The following is an 18,806-nucleotide window of genomic DNA, read 5'->3' as shown; positions in this document are numbered from 1 at the left end:
GAGGCTGCAATGGATCTTTACTGTTGCCGTTCGCTGCTGCTACGCCGCCAAGGACCACCAAATATCCTTCGTCCTTCTCCTTCCTTCTCTCTCGACGCCGTCTTCTGCCACTACTGCCGACGTGAACTGAAGCCGACGAGCCAAACGCCGTGACAGCGAGAAGTCGGAGGAGCGTCTGCGGACGTCATTGCTGCTGTTCCGGTGGGTGTCGCCACCTCCTTCCTCCTCTGCCCTGTCGTCCATACACCCCATCAGTACCACCGAGCATGTACGCCACCACTGATGTGGGTTTCTGCCAAGCACGATGACCACCAGTGGTGCCACCGCTGCTGCCGTGGTTTTGTACTTCCGCCGTCTACAACCGCCACCAGGAGGGTGGCTGGACATGTTTGCAAGCAAGAAAAGAGTGTGGGTATTTGTTATTTCTATAGCATGTGTTGTGTGTAGCTTGTTGGCCGGAAAAGCCGCTGCCACCACCGTGAGGTGGTGGCTGCCACCATAAGCCGCCATGGGTGCGTGTTGATGTAGTTAGTGTGTGTGTTTATTCTTGGTTAAGGCATTGTAAACTGTAATTAGCTAAAGTATAATGAAAAGAAACCCAAACCACCACCGTAGGGTGGTGGCTGCCGCCACCGGCCGCCGTGTCGGGTGGCGGTGCGCTTGCCTTGTGAGATTGATTCGTTTAGGGTGCTTGAAACCCTAATGGGCCCAATGAAGCCTAATGGGCTTAGTGAAAACCCTAATGGGTCTAATGGACTCTAATTGGCCCAATAAAACCCTAATGGGCTTAATGATATTCTTGTGGGCCTAATGGGCCCAATAAAGCCCTAATTGACCTAAAATCCCAACAAATTGATAAATGAGCTAGTATTTGGGTTGGAAACCCTAAGTAGGGTTTGGAAAACCATTATGCCAATAAAACCCTAATTTAGGGAATTAATCGGGACACACGGGAATTATTTAATAGCTGGAGATATTAAATAATAATCATTGGCAAAACTAATCTAAGCAATATTAGACTTAATGGATTAAGTCCTTAGTGGATTAAGTCCCTAATGGGTTAAGTAGGAAAACTTAACCCTAATCGTCATTTGATGTGAAACCCTAATTTCACTTGGGTTTATTGTTGGGCCTTTCTATTGGGCCTTGATGATTGAGTTATTAGTGGGCCATCCAAGATCAAGCAAATGGACTAGAATAATTAATGGGCTTTGAGGTAAGGCCCATATGAGGAGTTGGGCCCAATTTGGAAAATTGGGCCATAGATGGGCCATAGTTTGGGCCTTTATGACTATGTGATATTGGGCCATTAGAATGTTGACTGTTGGACTGGACTAAATGGTTGGGCCTTATGGTAAGACCTTGTAAGGGTTTGGGCCCAATTTGGAAAATTGGGCCATATGTTGGGCTTTGAGCCATAGTTGGACTTTTGGGCCTTGGAGTGGGCCTTGGGCTTGAATAAAGCCTAGCACGGGGTAATGTAGTAATTATCCAAAGTATGTACTTATGGTTATGTAGTGGAACCCAATTATTAATTGGGTGTTATTTTGGTGTTGACAGTTCGGGAATCTGTCAGCCAGCAGTTGGGGTTGAGTTTGCGCGACTTCAGCAGTGTGGGATTGTGTCTACGAGACTTCAGCAGTGTGAGGTGAGTTACCTTCCAGTAGCGGTGGGTCTACGGCCACAATGCCGGCCCACCAGTAGGAGTTGTATGTTAGATGATTGTCTTTGTGATATCATCTAGGTTTGCTACTACCTGATATGTTATATGCTGGCATGATATGCTATATGTGATAGTAGTAGAGTTCGGTTGTTAGGACCGAAGGGTAGGTCAGACACCCCAGATATGTCTGACAGTATGTGATGATATGTTTATATGCTGGCATGATATGTTATATGTGATAGTGGTAGTAGGAGGGGAATAGTCCCCAAGTTCGGTTGTTAGGACCGAAGGGTAGTTCGGACACCCCAGATATGTCTGATAGTATGTTTATGTTATGATATATGTGATAGTAGCAGTAGGGGTGGAATAGTCCCTGAGGGTCGGTTGTTAGGACCGATGGGTAGGTCAGCACCCCATAATGGCTTGACATGGGTAGGTCAGCACCACATAATGGCTTGACACGGGTAGGTCAACACACCAGAATGGCTTGACACGGGTAGGTCGGCACCCCAGAATGGCCGTACCGGGTAGGTCGGCACCCCAGAATGGCCGTATCGGGTAGGTCGGTGCCCGGCAGTATGTATGCTATGTGATTGTATGGTATGTGGTATGATGGGGGAACTCACTAAGCTTTGTGCTTACAGTTTTCAGTTTTGGTTTCAACAACTTCGTTTTTGAAGGAAAGGAGCCGACTTGATCGCAGCGCATCACACTATGGTTTTCCGCACACGAGATCTTTGGGATTACACTCTGATATTGTTTTATGATAACATGTTTTGATTATTTCTACTTGGGTTTTGACATGACATGATATTATGGATGTTTTCTTATACTGTTGGTTTTATAATAATGTATTTAAAAATGAAACTTTTGGCCTGTATTTTTGGGATGTTACACGATATCTATTAAGAAAGTTGTAGTGGTCGTGACAAGGATTCCAGATATATAAAGAATACCGAAATTCGAGTTATAACGAAGAAGTTATGACCTGTCAAAGTTCCGCGACAAAACCAGCACGGTGCCGAATGACGTAAAAAGTGAGTTTTTGATAAACTACTTTTTAGCCTTAGTGATCTAAATGAAAGTCGTAGTGTTCGTTAAACCGAGAGTATGTATAAAAAGAACGTCCAAATCTGACTTCGTATGAGGAAGTTATGATTTTTCTAAGTTTCAGCTTATCAGTAGACAACTAAAAACTCGAATTTTAGATCGAGTGATTTTTAGCCGACACAACCTAAAAGAGAATCGAAGGTCTCGTTAATAGTAGTACAACGGTAAAAAGACAGACGAAAACGGACGTCGGATGAAGAAGTTATGAATTTTTTTACGGATTTCTTGTCCCGGACTGTTAAAAATAATAATATTAAAATTAAAGTAAAAATTAGCTGACGAAGTCTAAACGAAAGTTGTATAGCGTAATTTTATCTACGCGTGCATATAAAGAACGTCAAAAACAGAGCCCGTATGCGAAAGTTATGGATTTTAAAAGTTTTGGCACAAAAATCGAGAAAAAATGCTAAATCCGAGGAATTTCGCATGGCTGGTATTCGGCCACGTAACCCTCGCTCGCAGCATGCCGCGTGTCCGTTCTGATGAGTCATCCGAGCAGCTGGCAGACGCGTGTCCGAATCCGGAGAGCCGTCCGAAGCCGCCTTGCCTCCGTCCGACGCGTGCCCTCCTTGCGTGTCCGAGTCTCGCAGGCGCGCCACCTCTCCACCCCTCAGACCCTAGACCCCGGTCCAATCAGAAGCAGCCACCTGGAGCCTCGCACGTGTGTGCCACCTGCTCCTCGCATCTGCTGACACCTGTTCGCTTCTCAGCCCTCGGATCAGAAGCCTCGCCCCTATAAATAGAAGGGTGCGAGACCTCCCGGGTATATTTTGGAAAAGTGTCATTTTTCAACCCTTAAACAATATTTCTTCCATTCCAACTTCCCCCAAAGCCCCGGTATTATACCAAACACCCGAAACACGTCCCGAAGTGCCCGAGAAGCCCGAGAAATTTATCTTTTCGGTTTTGAAGCCCAACCCTCGCAGAGCCCGGTTTCTCAATAAAATTCCCGGTTTTATTAGAAACGATCATTTTAGGAAACGAAGTGCTGCCCGATTATCATTATATCAGGTGAGTGTGTAGTCACTTTCACCTTACAGATAGATATGAAGTATTTTCTTTAAAATACGTGATATGTGTAATTATATTAATTGTTTATTTGAGGTGACTGTTGAATAGATGTTTTATACAAGTTTTAAACTGTATATGTATTTTATCTACAAATATGTTGGGTAAAACATGGGTAGACGAAATAGTCGATGTGTGTTAAAATGATGAGAAGCCTCGATGTTGTTGTTGTTGTTGTTGTAGTCGTCTAGCGGAGTATAGATGACGACCACGGACCTTTCTAGACAGTCCAGTGGAACACTAGAAGGTTCGCAACTTGTAGGTGTTGGTGAACTATATGTTCATTGGCGTACTCCATCCCCCTCATGGTTGCCTTTAGGACATGTATGGCTGAGGAGTCCCCTTAGCAGTAGTGTCCATCCCAATGATATTCCTTAGGCTAGGTCCCTTGTGATAGGTGTTTAGGGACGTAAAGTGAGGATAATGGGAATGGGTAATCAGGGTTATTGTTGATTGATGAACTTAATAAGTTTATTATTATTGTGGGTTGAAAACCCTATATGCTCACCAGGCTCCCAAGCCTGACCCACTAAGCTTTTTATATTACAGGTAGTGGACCCCGAGCATAGTCGGATGATGATGAGAGATTTTTGGATTATAGGCCAGTAGTTGTAAATAACTGTTGTAAGGCTTATAATGTCTTGTTTTTGCTTTTGATCTGTATCGGAACATGACATCCCGAGGTTTTGATATATAATGAAAATATATATTTCTTAAAGAAAGGTTTTGATAAACTTTTATCATGTTTTGTTTTGGGGACCAATTCCGCAACATCTTTTAAAAGGATTTCTCTGACTTTATTTTAAAAGCATAAATTAAATCAGTCTTTTCTGGCCGAGAAATTAGGGGATATCACACGGTACGGGCGGTCCAGTCATACTGTAGACTCAGAGGGTGGACCAGGTGGACTGAAGTCCCGGTGCGGGCGGACCAGTCACACTGTAGACTCGAGATGCATGGCTGTTCTGTTTGCTTATATGTTTATATGATATGGTTATATCGGTATGGCGTTGGTATTTAGGGGGTAACTCACTAAGCCTTCGAGCTTACAGTTTCATATTATTGTTTCAGGTTCAGCGGATGACCGCGAGAAGGCGAAGACGTGACCGTAGACTTCCTCGATTGATGATTATGATTTCTGGGAACTCTGATGTTTAAACTATTTTGAAAACAAATTGTAATAACTGAATGGTTTTAAATGATTTAAAAAGTTTTAAATTGGCTCGACCTTTGTGGAAGTTACAGGTACACTGCCTTTCATGTCTTTATTTGTGTTTGAAGTATTAGGATTAAAAACTAGTGCATTTTACACACATCAACACATATATGAGTTAAGACGACATTTTGGTAAAACTTGGCGGTAGGTACAAGCCTTGAAGTCATGACGAGCTTTTTAGAACATTGCACTTGATGTTTTCAATCAATCTTCATCTTCCTCCCAATTCCAAATTAAACCTACTGATCATCTTTTTCTCACCACGACACCACCATCATCCGATATTATGATCATAAACTCATCTTCCAAAATACACATAGAGAAAAAGAATAGACATGCAGAAGAAGAAGAGAATCACTATTCGTTGTCGTGATTTACACCAGTAAAATAATGTTCATCATTTTTAATCCTAGTACCTATGCTCTTGAATTTTTCATTCAAACTTGCAAATCAGAAAGGAGGAGTGGTCTTGTTTCTTGGTGGTATCCGATTTACACATACGAGAACAAGATACATAGACGCATAAGGGATGTTGAGTTTTCCGATGAAGGTGTATCCAGTGGTGTTTAGGTTAATAGCTATAGAAATTTACATAAATGGTCCATATAGTTTATAAAAGTTAGACAAAACTGCACAAATGGTCCCTGTGGTTAGCTGAAAATTGCCACTTTGGTCCAAAAAACTTTGGACTAGCACCAAAGGTCCAAACTTTTTATTTTGTTGCGAGTTTGGTCCGATTTGCTTTGAACTTTTTTATAAAGACGATTTTGCCCCTTACTATTTAATTTTTCATTTTTCTTTTATTACAACAATTAAAATTAATTAAAAATAAAAGAAAACTAAAATACTCTCTCTCTCTCTCGCTCTCTCTCTCTCTCTCTCTCTCTTCGTTTTAATACCCAGAAGATATAACATCTTCTTCAAAACCCACATTCTACTCCTCACCATTGTTCCTTCTTCTAGATATGTTTCTCCTTCCAGCCACGACAAATCAGTCACCAACACCACAATCACCCACTATCACTATTCTCATAGTCGATACCATCCGAAAACCCCTATTCTGATCATCTTCTTGACAAAATCGGAACCCTATCACCATCAGATAAGCTTTGGTTCATTCATCAATGGCGTCATTGCCTTAAGGTTTTTCCGACACGAACAAACTAAATAAGCTGCATATCTTCATCTTTCTTTCTTGACAAATTCGACATCCAATAAACGAGGCATGAAGCCGAAAATTGAATCAACCCTAAATCTCTTCAAAAACCCCAAAACTGAATGTTGGTAGTAGTTTCCATAGAAGAAGGTGACGATGGTGGTTGGTGGGGTTTGTTTACTGTAACATCCCAAAATTTAGAAGTATGATTGAAGGAATTAAGTGTAAATTGAAGAAGGTACTCGACGAGTAGGTACGCTTACTCGTCGAGTCGGAGCGGGTTCTGGTCGCGAGTTAAGTGACCAACTCGCCGAGTCGGCAGCTGGACTCGAGGAGTTGGCGCTGAAAAGAGAAAACCCTAATCTTAAGGGTTGCACCCTATTTAAAGGACCATATGTCCTCCCTTCAGCCTCCTTATTGCCCTTGAGAGTCAGTAAACCCTAAAAATCGTGTGAGCTTCCATTGTTAAAGAGATTTGAGCTTTGGAGGAGGAATATTGAGAAGGAAGCTTGAAGATCAAGAGGCTAGCATCAAGGGTTTGGTGTAAATCCAGAATCTACTTCAGCTTGGGCACATTTTGGAGGTAACAAGATGTTACCTTGACTCTATTGCATTTATATTTATTCAAGAATGAGATTTTGGGCCATTTTGGCATGTTAAGGATCTATTTCGGGTTAGGGGTCTAGATCTGAGGTTGCTACTTCAGATCTAGACTTGTCTTGGTCCAGAAACTCACAAAGTATCAGCCCTTGGTTTGTTGGTGAAGCATCCTTGTCTTAAACCTTAGCCCTAGAGTGATTTGGGCTTATAGCTCCTTGTTTCCACGTAAAGTTTGCAACTTTACGTGAGAGTCATGCCCTAGAAGAGTGGATCTACAGTTTGGAGCCCCCGCATGACTCGAAAAGCCTCTGTATGAATAAAGGAATGAAGGGACTCGGCGAGTCTGTTCTTGGACTCGGCGAGTCTGTTGAAGATAGGCATGAACTCGACGAGTTGGAGGAACAACTCGGCGAGTCTGTTGAAGATTGCCGTGGACTCGGCGAGTCTGTTCTTGGACTCGGCGAGTCAGAACGCAAGACCCCAACCTCTTCTGGTTAAGACTCAGATCAACGAGTTGAGTGGTGAGTCAGTGAGTTGGACATTAGGACTCAGAGATTGTTGAACTCGACGAGTCATGGAGTGACTCGGCGAGTCGAGTTGTGATATAAGAGTTTTCTGAAGTTGGGAACTCGGCGAGTCAGCGGGTTGACTCGGCGAGTAGGGTCAATAAGGAAAGTTGACCTTGTCCAGGACTTTGACTTTGACCAGTTTGACCTTCAAGGGTATTATGGTAATTTGGATATTTATGTCAATGGATCATTGATGGCTATAGGTGTTGGAGTTTGGGGCAGTGCTTCGGGATTGTGCTTTCGTGGTTCGGTTCGGTAGTTGCAAGGTGAGTTATCCTCACTATACCCAAGGGTCTAAGGCACCAAGGCCGGCCCTTTGATTTGTTATTTGAGTTAGTTACTGCTGTGATATGTTAGTTAGCATCATGGTAGATAGGATGACTTTATGATGATATGTTCTGTTAGTTGGCATCCTAGTAGATAGGATGGCTATATGATGGTATGCTCTGTTAGATTGGTATTCTGGTAGATTGGATGTGGCTATGCTTAGTGACCTGTAGTTGGTCTGACTGTCTGTATGCTGGTAAGAGATTACCTGTTATATGTGCATGTGTTGAGCAGTAGTAGAGGGTATTCCATCCCGGTAGGATGATAGGGCCCTAGTATGTTGTCTTTGTAGACTGTTATATGGTTATTTGATAGGTGTACATGTTTGCTAGTATGTGGGCATTCCAACCCGATGGTTGAGGGCCAGGAGTATTCCATCCCGGTAGGATGATTGGACTCATAGTAGGTGGGCATTCCAACCTGCTGGTTGAGGGCCTGGGGTATTCCATCCCGAGGGATGATTGGACCCATAGTAGTTACTGTATGTATAGGTGTGTGGGCATTCTAACCTGATGGTTGTGGGCCGAGAGTATTCCATCCCGAGGATGATTGGACTCGTAGTATGTTGGCATTCCAACCCGACGGTTAAGGGCCTGGGGTATTCCAACCTGATGGTTGATTGAACCCATAGTATGCTGTTCATTGCTGTATGTGTATGGTTATGTGTGTATGGGTATTGTGGGGGAACTCACTAAGCTTTCGAGCTTACGGTTTTCAGTTTATTGTTTCAGGTACATCAGGTGATCGTGGCAAGGCAAAGGCGTGATCGTACCGCTCCTCATATTTCATGATTTTGCGATTTGGTTCTGGGGATACTCTGATGTCTAAACTATTTTGAAAACGATTTGTAATAACTTAATGGTTTTTGAATGGGTCAAAATGTTTTAAATTGGTCTGAATATTATGGGTGTTACATTTACCAAAGGAGGTGGGTTACGGTGGTGAACAAACACAACCACCAACAACACCAAATCTCCCCTGAATGATGAACCAGTTATGAGATGATGAACTGGTAACACAGTAACCCACTTCATCTTTTACATCCTCCATCTTCAACATCGTCTTTTGTATCCTATTTGATCTTCCCCATAATCCATAATCCTGATTCTTATTAGGATCCGGAAAATGCCTGGCGAGTTTACCATCATCAGGAAGAATCATGAATAGGGGAAAGAGTAGCGATGGCAACATGTTTTGAACTGATGTAACCCATTTAGATTCACCCCCAAAACCCATCAACGAATTGATAGATTTTGGGGAAACCCAGATGGACCCAACAAAGGAAGAAATCTGATTTCATGGTTTGTGGTTTCAGGTGAAGCAACTGGTGGTGTGGTGTGGGCGATGGAAGTGGTGAGTAATTTTGCAGGTCTCGATGGTTTTGAGGAACGGATGAGCGGGAGCCGTATCTTTGGAGGTTCACCAAAAGAAGTTTGACATGAGATCTGGGTTTTGTTGGAAAAAGCTTGAAATAAGATCTGGTGTTGTTCTGGTTCTGATGGCAAATTCTTGTATCTAATTTGATGTTCTTGATGAATTTTTGAGGAAGAAACCATTAAAGAGCTTTTGTAAAGGTAAAGTAATGAAAAAGGAATGGGCATTAACGAGAGAGAGAGAGAGAGAGAGAGAGAGAGAGAGAGAGAGAGAGAGAGAGAGAGAGAGAGAGAGAGAGAGAGAGAGAGAGAGAGAGAGAGAGAGAGAGAGTATTTTATTTTTCTTTTAGTTTTAATTAATTTTAATTGTTGTAATAAAAAAATGAAAAATTAAATAGTAAGGGGCAAAATCGTCTTTATAAAAAAGTTCAAAGCAAATCGGACCAAACTTGCAACAAAATGAAAAGTTTGGACCTCTGGTGCTAGTCCAAACTTTTTTGGACCAAAGTGACAATTTTCAGCTAACCACAGGGACCATGTGTGCAGTTTTGTCTAAAAATAATAATAAAATATATAAAAAAGGTAAAAATATCATTTTACAACAATTTAACAGCAGTTTTTTGACGCCATGTGTCGGACCGTTTTCGTAATATCTAAAAAAAAAAATAATACTAATAATAAACGGTCCATTTTGATGCAAAATGAAAAGGGAGCCTCATCGTTCATGTACCCAAAAAAAATATAAGAAAAAAGCGAACCATTAACCAAACCAAGGGGAGACAATAGACCATCGTATATCAGAGTCAAACTTCCGTTAGTCGTTTCCAACCCTAGCTAGGGTTTTCAATTTCATCGTCGACAATACATCTGCCAATTAAGTTCGATTCATTTTCTATCCTTCTGTTATTCAGTTAGAGCTTTGTGTCAGAATCCTTTTGGAGGCAAAAGCATGTACGGATCGAGGGGGTAAGTTCTCTCAACAACAAATTTTATCCTTTTTTTGTTATATGAATCAGTTTCAGCTTAGTGGCTTGCGCATATGTTAAGTTTCTTTCAATGAATATCATGGGTTTTTCCGGTTCAATATCCTTGTTATCCCAGTATCTGAATCGGGGTGAATTTGATTGTTCAATTGGCGTTTCCATAGAAATGAAATTCACCATAAAAATTGAAAATAAAGGTGATAGATTTGGGGATTAATCTTGATTTTTCCATTTTTGAGTATTCATGCTGATTAGATTTGGGGATTAATCTTTATCAATTCTTTCCACATGCCACTCTTTCTCTTTCTTTTCAATTCAATTCGATTAACAAATTAAAAATGTAGATTTAACAGCGACTCTCCGCTCCTGTATATATATTTTTACCAGTTCATAAGTTTGAATTGCTGGTTGTTTCTGGTTCTTGCACTTAACAATAGAATGGAATGATATAACGTATGAGAATTTGATATTAGAGGGTTAAACTTATGAGAATTAATAAAGAAAAAAAGTAGTAAAATAGGAAAAGAAACATGGGTCGGGTATGGTTTTATTAAGTGGGGAATGTTTTTTTCTTTTCTCTTTGGGTATGAATAATTGAAGGGCAATGTATGGGAGCGGGGGGTTATCAGATGCATACGAAATCGGCTCAAAAAGACCAAGAATCATGGAATCCAATCCCTACTTTGCAGTTTCCAGTTCCACCGCCTACAGCCACCACCACCCATACAACTACGCCACCACCACCTTCCACCCATCATCTTTTCCAGTGGTCCGCCTGAGAGGTCTCCCATTCAACTGCACAGACACTGACATCTTCAAGTTCTTTTCCGGCCTCGAAATCCTCGATGTGCTATTGGTCAACAAATCCGGCCGGTTTTCCGGCGAGGCCTTTGTGGTGTTCAGCCGCCCCATGCAGGCTGAGATGGCCTTACAGAAAGACCGCCAGAACATGGGGCGGCGATACGTGGAGGTTTTTAAATGCAAGAAACAGGATTACTACAATGCGGTGGCTAGTGAGGTGAGATATGAAGGCGGCGGCGGTGGTGGTGGTTATGCTTATGATGATTATTATGGCCATGGAAGCTCACCACCACCACCATCGAGGTCTTCTAAGAGGTTTCTTCAAGATAAGATGAAGGATGAAATGGAGTATACTGAGATATTGAAGTTAAGAGGGCTGCCGTTTTCTGTGAAGAAATCTGAGATTTTTGAGTTTTTTAAGGATTTTAAGGTTGTGGAAGGGAAAGTGTTTATTGCTTGTAGGCCAGATGGGAAGGCGACAGGGGAAGCTTACGTGGAGTTTGAGACAATTGAGGAAGCTAAGGAAGCTGTTATGGTCAAAGATAAGAAGATGATTGGGTCAAGATATGTCGAGTTGTTTCCTTCTACTCATGATGAAGCTAGAAGAGCTGAGTCTAGGTCAAGGCAGTAATAATTAGTGAAAAGATTGTGTTTTTTTTTTTTTTTTTTTAGGTTTTTTTTTGATGATGTTTTTGTTGGATATTGATGATTTGGTTATATATTGTGGGTATATTTTGGTAATTGGTAGATTTGTTTTAGTTATTGGGCGATGGATATTATGGTTTGCTGAAATGTTTTTGTTTTGTTTTGTTAGATGTTTTGTTTCACATGGATCGTGTGTTGTTGTGTTGTATGATGAAATTAAAACATGGTTGTGTTAAAAGTAAAAAGTTTTTTATATGTATTTGAATGATATTGTTAAAAGTATGTAGATTTAATATAGCATATTAGTGTGATAATAAGAAATAAAATTACAATTTTGTAATATGCGCAAAGCATATACGTGCAAAGCAAGGTTGATCGAAAGATGGACTCCGGATAAAATGTATTTATAACAAAGAATAAGATATCGAATCAATAAAATTTGGTTGTAAAGTTTTGTTTTTCGGTATTTGTTATAACTTGATGTTGTATTTGTTATAACTTGATGTTGGTTAAGATATTGAATTGATAAAATTAATTTTAACTTTTTAAAGAGTTTTCATAAAAAGTAGAATGGATTTGAAATAAAAAAAAGAAACCAAGGTCTTTGTGATTGTATACAACTACACAAGATCACAGTGCTGTATGAGGTTTCTTATGATTTGTGATGTATACAACTAACCATGTATAAAAATAATCCAATCACAACAAGATACTAGTATTAGGGGTGTTTGGGATTACTTTTGAACATTAAAACTCCTTTTTATAAAAGGACTTTTTATAAAATGATTTTTTACAAAAGAAGCTCTTTAAAATGTGTTTGAATTAGCAAAATGACTTTTGTGTTAACTTTTACATGAAAAGTCACAAAAAATCAGGTTTTTGTGACTTTTTGAAAGCCCTTATATTCCTCTATGCAAAAGTCATTTTCAAAAGGATTTTTCTATTACCCAAACATCTTTTGTTTATTTTTTTGACTTTTTGGAAAAGTTAGAACCCAAAAGTCATTCTAAAAACAACCCCAAACACCCCTTTAATATATATTTTGTTTTTTCAAGTCTAATACATGTCCCAAAACTCCCGACTTTTAAAATAAAAAATAAAAAAATAAAAAACAAAATCTTGATATGTAATTGTAAAAAGGGGTAATTTCTAGCAATTCACCCAAAGATTGTTAGGAAAATTACAAAAAAGCCCAACCAATTATAAATGTATATGCAGAAAAACCCTTATATTATTTTTATGTTCAGAAAAACTCTAATATTATTATTTACGTTTCAAATAAAACCAAATTGTAAATTTTTAAGAGAAATGACCGGCTAAAAATATGATATGATATACATATACCTTATATTTCTTCGATTGTATGCAAAAAACATGTCAAATCGACATACATTTAGATTACTTTCACTCGATTGTGTTATCTATATGATTGATTTTTCTCTTCTTAACTAATCGTTTTTATCCAAAATTAAAAACAATGTCGTATTAAAAATATAAAAATATAAGAAACATTAGATTTTTAGTTGTCAATTTCTCTTAAAAACCCGTATTTTGGTCTTTTTCGAATGGTAACTATTAATATAAGGGTTTTCTTGAAGATAACAATAATATAAAAGTTTTTGTACGTATACATGTAATTGGTCGGGTCTTTTTTGCATTTTGCCCGATTGTTTGACCCGATTTTGACTGAAAATAAGAAACTAAAGTGGTCGGCCAGCGATAGCCGCCGAGAAAGAATCGTTAATGGCGGAGACGGAATCCTACCCCCCGATCGACCCAACAAACTTTGATCTCATCGTCGTCGGCACCGGCCTGCCTGAATCCATCATCGCCGCCGCAGCCTCCGCAGCCGGAAAAACTGTACTCCATCTTGATCATAACCCCTTCTACGGCTCCCACTACTCTTCCCTTACTCTCCAAGACCTCACATCCTTCCTCCGCTCCCACTCCGAAATCCCTAAAATCAATCCCCCCCAATCGGATGACACCACTACTCTCGATGTTAACCCCCGCCCCCTCTACTCGGACGTCGAGATCTCTTCTTACGATGATTCTCTCGAAGAACATTCCAGGAAGTTCAATTTGGACTTGGCAGGACCTAGGGTTTTGTTCTGTGCTGACAGTGCTGTGAACTTACTCCTCAAGTCATCTGCTAATCAGTATGTTGAGTTTAAGAATATTGATGCGAGCTACATAGGTGATGGAAATGGTAATCTAATGAATGTGCCAGATTCGAAGAGTGCTGTATTCAAGGATAAAACAATGAAGTACAGTGAGAAGAATCAGTTGAATAGTTTCTTTAAGCTGGTGCAGGGACATCTTGAAGCTGTTAAATCTGTTGACGTTGCAGTTGATGATGAGAAGATCATTTCGGATGAAGATTTAGAAAGCCCATTTGTTGTGTTCTTGGACAAGATGAAGTTGCCTCCAAAAATAAAATCGTAATGCGTCTCTCCCTCTATCTTGGTGATCCATGTAAGCATTTTACTTAAACTCTACGAAGTTAATTTGATTACTTCCTTCTCTTTTTCTTTATAGGATCATCCTCTATGCAATAGCCATGGTTGATTATGATCAAGATGCTGGAGAATCCTGTAAAGATATTCTCAAGACAAAAGATGGGATAGATCGTTTAGCCCTTTACCACTCATCAGTTGGAAGGTTTCTTCTCACTCTGCTTGTTGTATCATTTAATTCATCAACATATAATGTATTATTATATGGCAATTTAGGTTTCCAAATGCACTTGGAGCATTGATTTACCCCATCTATGGCCAAGGAGAATTGCCACAAGCCTTTTGCAGACGTGCTGCTGTCAAAGGGTGTCTTTATGTAATTTCTTTAATCTTTGCTCACTGAACTTTCTTCATTCTACAGACTTTGACTCAACTTCTGTTTATTTTACAGGTTTTGAGAATGCCAGTGATATCTGTACATCTGAACAAGGTTTCTACTCTATACAAGAATTAACTATTGTCATCATCATGCAAAACTCAGATCGCTGAGTTATATTATAACATTTGGTTGATGGAATTTGCAGGATAATGGGAATTATAAAGGTGTGAAATTGGTATCTGGGCAGGAATTAACCAGTGATAAACTAGTAATGGATCCATCTTTCACCATAACATCTTCAAATTCTCCTTCAAATGTTTCTAAATTGGCTAGAGGAATATGCATCACAAATAGTGCTTTAAAACCTGATATATCCAGTTGTCTGGTTATATATCCTCCTAGATGTAAGATCTCTATTCTTATTTATTTATGAAAACTTCAAGATTCAATCTGAATAAGATTAATTCTCTCTCTTTAGCTTTATACCCTGATCAGGCTACTTCAATCCGAGTTCTCCAACTTGGGAGCAGTTTAGCTGTTTCTCCTTCTGGGAAGTAAGTTTTTTAAATAAAAATTTAAAATTTTATTACTTCTATTATTGACAGATGCCTTATCTTACTTCATTTTTTACCTTTTAGGTTTGTTTTCTACATTTCAGTTGTATGTGATAATGCCCTTGAAGGAAAAAAGTCTCTACAAGCTGCCATTGATGACCTTTTCTCATTACACTCTGATGAAAGTGAAAGTAAAGAATTGAAGCCCACTTTGCTTTGGAGTGCATTGTATATCCAAGATTTAATCGAGGTGTGTTTTTGTTGTTATTTTTATATTGTTAATTGTTATGCAGTTGATTGAAAGTTTGTTTTGTTTTGATTTTAGGGTTCAGTGGGACCTGTTGTTATGACACCTACTCCAGATGGAAATTTAAACTACAATGATCTTCTTGATGCAACTTCAAAGGTATCTTCATCTTATCATTTTCAGAAAATAGGATATGTGAAAATTAAATAAGCTAGAAAATTTTGATTTTTCTCACTGGGGTTGTATATTTGTGGCATATATAAATGTAACAGCTGTTTAAGAAGTTGTACCCTGATGATGAATTCTTCCCAGAGACATCAAATACAGACTCATCTGATAAACTAGAAGATGATAGTGAAGTTGTTCTAGATTCCTAGCCATGATTTTTTTTTTTTTTTTTGTTCTTTTATGAAATGTTGGAAAAGTAGATACAAAATATAGATGTGATTTTGAGTACCAAAAGGAATGAAATTATTTTTGTCATGTTAAATTTTATATGTTGTATTGTATCACAGTTGATAACTTTTTATTTCCTTGTGGTTGGATTTGTGTTCAAGTAAAAGATTTTGTAATGTTAAATTTTAAAATCTGTTGGCAAAATGTAAATCAAAATTTTTAATTTCAGGATGCTTAAAGATTGTAGCAGGTGAAATATAGTTGTTTAGTCAAAATATAATTTCTTTTGAGATATTAACTCAAACTTAAAAAGTTATTTGACATGTATATTATGTAGTGATATGACCTTCTCAATCGTTATATTCAAAAGTAGATAATCAATGCGATAATATAATCGTTTCGAGTAACCTTAAAACACAAACTATACAACACTATATAAAGAAAATATACAAGGATCAATTTGACAAAATATTCACCTTATCCAACTGTCCATTTAAAAAAGAAAAAAACTTGATACAGACTCAGAGCATTCTACGAAAAAAAAACAGAACATCAATTAAAAATATTGGTGCCGTTGCCAGGACTCGAACCTGGAGCTCCTGTGTTAGAGGAGCCGTAAAGATGAAATCTTTCAGCTGATTGTGCTACAACGGCGTATGTTGATAACACTCGTCCATAATTATACATATCCACTAAAAGTTATAAAGCGGAAACAACGTTTTCATTTTAACCAACGATCAATAAATTGACGTTTTTTTTGGGGGTACAGATGTCGTGTGTTTGTTGTTAAATTTCTTTTGATGAGTTGTCTTTACTCAATTGCTTGACAAATTGTAATCTCAAGAGATGTTATAAACATACAAGAGTATAGCACATTGTTTTTGGCCTTCACTAAGAATGTCATAATAAGCCAAACTTATTGTTACATGTGATTTAAATCACATGGAGTAAGGAGAAACATTATCTATTAGCAAAAGTTTTGTATATTTTTGCTCATTTTAATAAGTACAACGTTTTTTTTTTTTTTTTTTTTTTGTTTGTGATACATAGATTAATAAATTTATGTGTTTTGTATTGAACTTTGTTTGAAACAGATAGTATTATTAAAATTAAACTAAAATAATATAACTGGTATATATCTAAAACGTCATGGATAATTAAGGTATTAAGTTTTCTATAAAAGATAAAATAAATTGAATGTGTTGAAAATTTATACCACTACAAGAAAATTTCGATTTAGCTACGGAAAAATTCCATAGCAAAAACATGAAATTCTGTAGCTAAAGCCAAATAACTACGGAATTTGCTACGTAAATTTTCAATTAGACTCCGTAGCTTTATTTCTTGTAGCAAACTGTTTAGCTACGAAATTATAATTCCGTAGCAATTTTGCTATGATAGTTTCTACGACATCTATCCGTTGCAATTTGAGTTCCATAGCATTTCCGTAGCAAATTCCGTAGCATTTTTCCATAGCAAATTCCGTAGCAATTTTTCCGTAACCAATTCCGTAGCAATGTTTCCGTAGCATATTCCATAACGATTTTTCCGTAGCTAATACCGTAGCGATTTTTCCATAGCCAATTCCGTAACAATTTTTCCATAGCAATTTTCGTAGTAATTTTTCCCTAGCAAATTCTATAGCAATTTTTCCGTCGCTAATTCCGTAGCAATTGTTCCGTAGTTAATTCCGTAGCAATTGTTTCATAGCTAATTCCGTAGAAATTGTTCTGTAGCCAATATTTTTTCTATTGCAAATTCCGTAGCAATTGTTTTGTACCATTATTTTATATAATTCGGTTATTGAATTCGACTATTTATATCAATTTATAAAAATACAATTAATATAAAACCAAAAGTAGTATTTCTATAGAAACTATAATAATATCCAATACATCAAAATGCTACAAATTAAACATAAATTGTTATCTGATACATAATGTTATCATCAAGCAACTTGGAAGGCATAATAAAATCCCACACCAAATTGACCAATCAAATTGTTGTCTGAACCATCATCTTTGCTATTCTGTCAAATACAACCGTTAGTGCAAGTATATTATTTATAATTCTCATAATAAAATATTTATATATGTTAATAAAATCATCTACCTTGTATGGAAATTAGCAATTTTTCATTTAAATTTTCAATTAAGATTCTTAGCTTTGAAGCTCAAAACGGTCTGGTTGGGTCATCGAGCGATGTTCCACGTAAGATAGCTTCCTTCCTAAGCCTCTCTCTTTCTTCAAGTTCTTGTTCTCTTTTCCTCTGCCTTTCAGCTATTTCATCCAACTTCGCCCTCCGTTCAGCCTCCTCTTTCTTGCGCCTTTCAGCCTCTGTAAATCCCAAACAAACAAAATGTTTGGATCAGCAAAAATAGATATTGATTTTTTCAGCTTTACATAAACTACATTTCTAGACCTAAATAATATTTTTATGCAATTTTGGTCCCAAAACAGTTTTATTGCAATTTCAGTCTTTAATGACGCTCTTTTTAACGTATTTGAGGTTTTTGCAACGTTTATTTGTTTAGTATTGCCTATTTTTGCAATGTTAGGCCAAAAAAGCAAATTTGATCCTTATTTGAGGTTCTTGTAACAAGTACGATTAATCTTTTCGTCACAAGTTTCATTTTAGATTAACTACAAAATTTTATTGCGTAGCAAATTTTCATAGCAAAATAACTATGGATTTCAATTTTGTAGCTAACTAGCTACAAATTTTGATTCCGTAGCGAATTTTCTAGCCAAGTAGCTACGAATATGAATTCTATAACAAGTTCCATAACGAACTAGTTACAACCAAAAATTCTGTAGCATATTTTATAGTAAAATAGCTACGGGTTTCAATTTCGTAACAAGTATTCATGATTTAGCTACGGAATGCAATTTCGTAGCTATTTTCGTAGCAAATTAGCTACGACCAACCATTTTGTAGCATATTTCATAGTAGAATAGCGACGGGTCTTGATTCCGTAGAAACTTTACGTAGCTATTTAGGATTTAGCTATGGAATGTAATTTTGTAACCGTTTCCGTAGCATTATAGCTACGACAAGTCATTCCGTAGCATATTCCGTACTAAAATTGCTACGGATTTTGATTCCGTAAAAATTTTCCGTAGCTATTCATGATTTTTCTTGTAGTGTACTATACCGGCGTACATACGCCATTCCTAATATATACTTTAAATACAATCTAACATATTAATTATCGAAGAACTAGGTTATAACCCGTATAGTACACGAGTCTGCAACGTAAAAC

At 37.9% G+C, this 18,806-nt stretch overlaps 2 protein-coding genes across 3 annotated transcripts; both read left to right on the top strand.

The window, feature by feature from the left end:
* The first annotated feature begins 9,816 nt into the window (after positions 1–9,816).
* LOC145160085 (RNA-binding (RRM/RBD/RNP motifs) family protein) lies at positions 9,817–11,607 on the top strand. 2 transcript variants are annotated; one of them, XM_079079186.1, is made up of 2 exons: positions 9,817–10,048; positions 10,755–11,607. In XM_079079186.1, exon 2 carries the CDS (start codon positions 10,976–10,978, stop codon positions 11,495–11,497), a length of 522 nt encoding a protein of 173 aa, XP_078935312.1. In that variant the 5' UTR covers positions 9,817–10,048; positions 10,755–10,975; the 3' UTR covers positions 11,498–11,607. The 2 variants fall into 2 exon arrangements, with proteins under 2 accessions (XP_078935312.1, XP_078935311.1); XM_079079185.1 differs by having other exon boundaries at positions 10,666–11,607.
* Positions 11,608–13,200: 1,593 nt separating this feature from the next.
* REP (Rab escort protein) lies at positions 13,201–15,642 on the top strand. Its single transcript, XM_079079183.1, has 9 exons — positions 13,201–13,952; positions 14,050–14,172; positions 14,244–14,343; positions 14,419–14,457; positions 14,552–14,750; positions 14,825–14,900; positions 14,985–15,150; positions 15,226–15,306; positions 15,420–15,642. Exons 1-9 carry the CDS (start codon positions 13,255–13,257, stop codon positions 15,522–15,524), a joined length of 1,587 nt encoding a protein of 528 aa, XP_078935309.1. The 5' UTR covers positions 13,201–13,254; the 3' UTR covers positions 15,525–15,642.
* Positions 15,643–18,806: the final 3,164 nt, after the last annotated feature.

This window comes from Lactuca virosa, chromosome 2 (assembly GCF_052849685.1).
Source record: "Lactuca virosa cultivar CGN04683 chromosome 2, Lactuca_virosa_CGN04683_v6, whole genome shotgun sequence".
Lineage (NCBI taxonomy): Eukaryota > Viridiplantae > Streptophyta > Magnoliopsida > Asterales > Asteraceae > Lactuca > Lactuca virosa.
Note: the sequence above shows the minus strand (reverse complement) of the source record. Positions and strands in the feature narration are given on the sequence as shown.

What these genes read in the sequence shown, in the direction of transcription:
- REP (XM_079079183.1), top strand. Translation starts at nt 13,255, where the DNA reads ATGGCGGAGACGGAATCCTACCCCCCGATCGACCCAACAAACTTTGAT. An exon ending in TTGCCTCCAAAAATAAAATC is followed by an intron (nt 13,953 to 14,049) that starts GTAATGCGTCTC and finishes TTTTCTTTATAG; the next exon opens with GATCATCCTCTATGCAATAG. An exon ending in GCTGTTTCTCCTTCTGGGAA is followed by an intron (nt 14,901 to 14,984) that starts GTAAGTTTTTTA and finishes TTTACCTTTTAG; the next exon opens with GTTTGTTTTCTACATTTCAG.